The 6,519-nt window shown below is 44.5% G+C and overlaps 1 gene segment (V, D, J or C); it reads left to right on the top strand.

The window, feature by feature from the left end:
• The first annotated feature begins 310 nt into the window (after positions 1 to 310).
• The window catches only part of LOC120225931, a 43,495-nt gene continuing 37,286 nt past the window's right edge, over positions 311 to 6,519 (top strand). The window contains 1 exon segment of the V gene segment in view: positions 311 to 418. Coding sequence covers positions 373 to 418 — 46 coding nt within the window.

Below are 6,519 nucleotides of genomic sequence, written 5' to 3'. Positions count from 1 at the left end.
TAAAGTCTCTAGGATTAAATTTCTCTCAAAAGTAAAATATTAGCATACTAAACATGACCTGCTTGGAGAAAGATATGTACAACGGCAAACACAGCTGCAAAGATAAATGTGTTCACAGATAGAATTCTTTATATGTCACAGCACCTTCTACACAAAGTGATCTAAAAGTGCCTCCCAAACATTGTTGTTAACTTTCAAAGAAGCAAATCTAAATCTGGAGCTTCATATATAGTCAGAGGACATGCAAATAGGGCGCTGCCTGTGCTGATTAAACCGGCCCAGCCCTGACTCTGCAGCTGGGAGAGGAGCCCCAGCCCCGGGAGTCCCAGGTGTTCCCATTCTGTGATCAGGACAGAACACAGACATCTCACCATGGACTTTGTGCTTGGCTGGGTTTTCCTTGTTGCTGTTTTAAAAGGTAATTCGTGGTGAACAAGAGACACTGAGTGTGTGAATGGATGTGAGTGAGAGAAACACGAGATGTGTGACAGGTTCCTGACAAGGATGTCTTGTGTCTGCAGGTGCCCAGTGTGAGGTGCAGCTGGTGGAGTCTGGGGGAGGCCTGGTGAAGCCTGGAGGGTCCCTGAGACTCTCCTGTGCAGCCTCCGGATTCACCTTCAGTAGCTATTACATGAGCTGGGTCCGCCAGGCTCCAGGGAAGGGGCTGGAGTGGGTTGCATATATTAGCTATGATGGAAGTAGCACAAGGTATGCAGACTCCGTGAAGGGCCGGTTCACCATCTCCAGAGACAACGCCAAGAACACAGTGGATCTACAGATGAACAACCTGAGAGTCGAAGACACGGCCACGTATTTCTGTGCGAGAGACACAGTGAGGAGTGATCAGGGTGAGCCCAGACACAAACCTCCCTGGAGAAGGGGATCAGCACCACCAGGGGGTGCACATTATGCACATTTCTGGTTTTTATTCCCAGGAGCAGGGACAGAAGGAGGTTACAGGCAGGTTTCCTGTCAGGGTCTGGGGCTTCCTTTCCACACAGCAGTTTCCCCCAGGGAGCCTCTCTGGACACGCGATTCTGTGCTTACCTATGCACTCTCCAAATTAGAGACTGTGTTGTCCTAAGAAGACTACATTAACATGCACAAAGACACAGTTGCTTGCACTTGTTTACTCCTGTCCCTAAATATGAATAAATCACAGATACCCTGATGCACATCAGCTGAACGTTTACAGGAGTCCCAGATGCATTCAGTGTGCAGCCAGGATCATAAAATCCACAGAGCCTCTCATTACCTCACCCAGCTCTCGTCCCAATCAAACATGACACTTCATTCATGGCACTTTGCTACTCAGGACTTTAAATGAGTTACAGCCTTATTCAATTACTCCTGGACGTTACAGGCAGGTTTCCTGTCAGGGTCTGGGGCTTCCTTTCCAGACAGCAGTTTCTCCCAGGGAGGCTCCCTGGACACCGGATTCTGTGCTTGCCTATTCTTGTCCACAATAAGACAAATATACTAACAGGCACAAAAGAAACAGATGCTTACACTTGCTTGTTCCTGTACCTAAATACAAATTATTTAGTTATCCTGATGCACATCACACAAAGCTTTACAGGTTTTCAGATGCACACACTGCATCACAGGACCAGCCAGCTCAACGTGCACTCTTGCTAGAAGCAGCATAAAGTGCATGCTGGACGTGAGGTTACAGAGACATGAAAAATTGAAGCAACAGATGACAGACTCCTGGTGGTGTCATTGTCTGAACCATTCTCACAACATCAACTGTAACTGAAAGCACAGAAGCACTGGGACTCTCACCAGGTGGTGGTGTTGATATGGAATCTGAAGATCACACAGACACACAGACACACACACACACACACACACGGGTATAAAACCGTCATCACCTTCATCATGGTGTCTGTTGAGAGAAGGGCAGGGCTGTCAACAGGTCATAAATGCTTGGATAGAGTCAGGAATGGACACTGGCTCAGGGCATGTTTGTGGGAATTTGGGGAGGGGTCCTGCTCCCAGGAGGGTCTTGTGTGGAGACAGACTCCCACCTGTGTCAAAAGAGGGGGAACCCATGGTTTCCTGTTGGATTTACCACGTGTGGGGCAGGAGGAGACGAGGGAAAAAGGAGTGTCAGGACCTGGAAGAAACAATACACGCTCAGAATGTGTTGACGAATCCACTAAACATGGATGAAAACTGGGAGAAGAAAAGAGAGAAATGTCTATTCCAAGTAAAAATGCTCTTCATTCATAGAAAATGAAACTAATGATCCATGTAAACAAGCACAAATAACAGCATGATAATAGAAGTGGACTGAGGTCTTACCCAGAGTGTAGTCTGGATGCTGTCCACTCCCAAGAAGCATGCTCTGAAGGTTTTGGGTTCACTGTGTACACGCAAAGACTAGCGGCTTCGACTGGATCCATGGGAAACAATCTTATTGATAAGAATGTGCTAATAGCAGGAGACTTTAATACTCCACTCACACAATGGATAGATCAATTAGACAGATAATCACTAAAGAAACAATAGACCTGAATGACACATTTGATCAGATGGATTAGTCAGGTATATTTAGAACTCAACAGCCTGAAGTTATGGAATTCACTCTTCTCAAGTGCACATGGCACATTCTCCAAGATAGATCACATACTGGGTCATAAAACATTCCTCAATAAACGTAAAAGAATTGGGGAGGGAGGCAAGTTGGAGGAAAAGTAGGGAGCTCCTACATTTCAATCGTCCCATCTCTCAAATGGAGAAGGCCTGAAGCCATAGGAACCTTTACAGGATCAAGGAGTTTGAGAGGAAAAGGAGACAGAGTCCATGAGAAAACCATATAGCGTGAGTGCAAACTGGGGAAGATAAAATCAGGCCGGGACAGGAGACACAGAAGGAAGGGCAGATCCCCCTTTGTGGGGAGCCTCAGTGAGTCTGGGGGAGGGGAAGTGGCCAAAACTGCTCAAGACACTGTCCCTGTCGCTGGAGAAGAGAACAACCTCTGCTCGGGACACAGAGGGATCCGGTTTCCTGCTGTCCAGCTGACCCTAGGCTGGACGCACCCGTCCCAGGTGACCACAGGAGAAACTGCTCCTCACTCGCCAGCTCGACATGGAGGGGATGCAAGCGGCGCCTGAAGCAGGGCTGTGGTGCTTCTGGCTCAGCTAGACCCCAAGGCAGGAGGCCAGAGACTTGAAACTGCTCTGATGGACTCACCCATGAGTTTATATTTTGGACTATGGGACCCAGAGGGACCCAGTTTCCTGCTGTCCAGCTGACCCCAGGCGGGACGCACTGATTCCTGGCGGCCCTGGGTGAAACTGCTCTTCACTTGCCAGCCCGACCTGGAGGGAACCCAGCGGCGCCTGAATCTGTCCCTTTGTGCTTCTGGCTCAGCTGGATCCCCAGGGGGAAGGCGAGAGGCTTGAAACTGTTCTGAGGAACTGCCTGCGAGATAATATTTCAGGCAAGATCAATGGGACACCCAGACTAAGATCTGGAAACGAGGCCTGGTTTGAGATATAGAGCACAGCCCACCTTGGCTACGCCCCCTGCACAGGGAGATCACAGGCAAAAGAGTGAGTTGCAATGCTTGGTTCGAGAATGGACTGGGTCACCTCCAATTTTCTCCCCACATCCACCAAGGTAGGAACCCCGCCGGACGCACTGGACCAAACCACGCCCATCCACGCTAGATCACTGCCCTCTTTTTTTTTTTTTTCCTGGAATTGAGGCAAGACCAAAAGTGATGCACTGCCCTGATTAATTCTGGTCACTGGCTTGCTTTAACAGTCACTTTAATCCATTCTCTAGATGTAAATTCTACACCTCCACCGCTACCTTTTTACCTCTTTCTCTCTGGAGTAATCAGACTATATAGTTATTCTGAGTAGCATTATCGTCATTTTTTCACCTCCTCTCCAACCATATTCCCCTCTTTCTCTCTCTGAATTAATCCTCTTAGTCTTTCTACCTGCTCATTTCATTTCCAATTTTGCTTCCTCCCCTCCCTGTCATCTCTCTTTGTATATGCTCTTCCACCAGCACTGCAAACACCCTGCTATTTATTTGTCAATTGGAATTCTGGTTCTATGTTTTAGACTATCTTTTGTCTATTGGTTTTTTTCTTTTTTCCTTTTCTTTTCTTCTTTTTTCTTTTTCATGTATTTTGATATTTATTATTTGTCTTCCCTCCCTCCTCTTCTCTCTCTCTCTCTCTCTCTTTATTTTTGGTATATGTTCCTTGTTTTTTCTTTTTCTTCTTCCCTTTTGGCTTGTGTGTTTGTTGGTTTCGTCTGTGCGTTTCTGTGCCTTTGTTCTCTGTGTGTTTGTCTGTCTGTTTTTTTCTCCAGAGCTACCTCAAAAAACAAGCCAAAGTACACATGGTGGAGAGTCTCAAATATCACTATGAGTAGGGAAATAAAATAACCAAGGTCTCAACAAGAAAGACCAAGAGACATCATTCAAAAAACACTTTCTGAATGGACAGGCACTGGACAGTCAAAGCACCCTCCTTAATACAGTAGAACCCGCAGGGGCAGAGTGCATAAAAAGCTTTTAAAACTAACAAGAGATAGAAAGTTAACCAAAATGACGAAACGGAAGAACTCTCCTCCAAAGAAATTCCAGGAACAAATGACAGTGAAAGAACTGCTCAAAACAAATATAAGCAACATAACTGAACAAGAATTTAGAATAATAATTAATCACTGGGCTTGAAAAAGGCATGGAAGACATCAGAAAAACTATTGCTACAAAGACTATGGAGCTTAAAATTGGTTGTGATGAATTTAAAAATGCTATAAATGAGATGCAAAGTCAAATGGAGGCGTCCAATACACAGATTGAAGAGGCAAAAAGGTGAATAGGTGATTTAGAATACACAATTATAGAAAAGGAGAAAGCTGAGAAAAAGAGAGATAAATTGATCCAGGAAAACAAGAGTTCGAGAGCTCAGCGATACAGTCAAACGGAACAATATCCGTATCATAGGAATTCCAGAAGCGGAAGAGAGAGGGAAAGGTACTGAAGGAGCCCTTGAACAAATTATAGCAGAGAACTTCCCCAATCTGGGGAGGGAAGTATATGTTGAAATTCAAGAGGCACAGAGAACTCCCCTCAGACGTAACTTGAATCGATTTTCTGCACGACATAACATAGTGAAACTGGAAAAATATAAAGACAAAGAGAGAATTTGGAAGCAGCTAGGGATAAAAGGACCCTAACACACAAAGGGAAACCTATCAGAGTAGTGACAGAGCTATCTACTGAAACTTGGCAGGCCAGAAAGGATAGGCAGGAAATCTTCAATCTGATGAAGACAAAAAATATGCAGCCAAGAATCCTCTATCCAGCTAGAGTGTCATTCAGAATAGAAGGAGAGATAAAAAGTCTTCCCAAATAAACAAAAATTAAAAGAATTTATCACCACTAAGCCAGCCCTGCAAGAAAATGTGAGGTGGACTCTCTGAGGGAAATGTTGCAAGTAAAGCAAGATACCAGAGACACTACCACACGCATGAATCCCACGAAGGACACAATGACTCTAAACCCATATTTTTCAATAATAACACTGAATGTAGGGTCGCCTGGGTGCCTTAGTCGGTTAAGCGTCCGACTTTCGCTTAGGTCATGATCTCGCGGTTCGTGGGTTCGAGCCCCGCGTCGGGCTCTGTGCTGACTGCCAGCTCAGAGCCTGGAGCCTGTTTCAATCTGTGACTCCCTCTCTCTCTGACCCTCCCTGCTCATGCTGTCTCTCTCTCTCTCTCTCTCTCCTAGAAATAAATAAAAATATTTAAAAAAAAATAACACTGAATGTAAATGGACTAAATGCTCCTAATCAAAAGACATAGAGTAGCAAATGGATAAAAAAACAAAATCCATCTATTTGCTGTCTACAAGAAACTCATTTGAGACCTGAGGACACCTTCAGATTGAAAGTAAGAGGAGGGAGAAATATCTATCACGCTACTGGAAGTCAAAAGAAAGCCAGAGTAGCGATACTTATATCAGACAAACTAGAATTTAAAGTAACGACAGTAACAAGGGATGAAGAAGGGCATTATATAACAATAGCAGGATCTATGTATCAGGAGAGCTAACAGTTCTAAATATCTACGCACCGAATATGGGAACACCTAAATATATAAACAATTAATCACAAGCAGAAACTCTCTTATGGATAAGAATGTGCTAACAACAGGGGACTTTTATACACCACTTACAGAAGTGGATAGATCAACTAGACAGAAAATCACTAAAGAAACATTGGACTTGTATGACACATTGGACCAGATATATTTGACAGCATTCTGAGGCCATGGAATTCACTGTCTTCTCAAGTGCGCAGGGCACATCCTCCAGGATAGATCACATAATTAGATATAAAGTAGCCCTTAAGAAATATAAAAGAAATAAGATTATACCATTCACCCTTTGAGATCACAATGGTATGAAACTTGAAGTCAACAACAGGAAAAAGTCTGGAAAGCCTCCAAAAACATAGAGGTGAATGATTACCCTGCTAAGGAATGAATG

The sequence above is a fragment of the Hyaena hyaena genome, unplaced genomic scaffold, assembly GCF_003009895.1.
Source record: "Hyaena hyaena isolate Hyena2069 unplaced genomic scaffold, ASM300989v1 scaffold_1575, whole genome shotgun sequence".
In the NCBI taxonomy this organism is placed as follows: Eukaryota; Metazoa; Chordata; class Mammalia; order Carnivora; family Hyaenidae; genus Hyaena; species Hyaena hyaena.
This window is presented reverse-complemented; position numbering and strand designations above follow the sequence as displayed.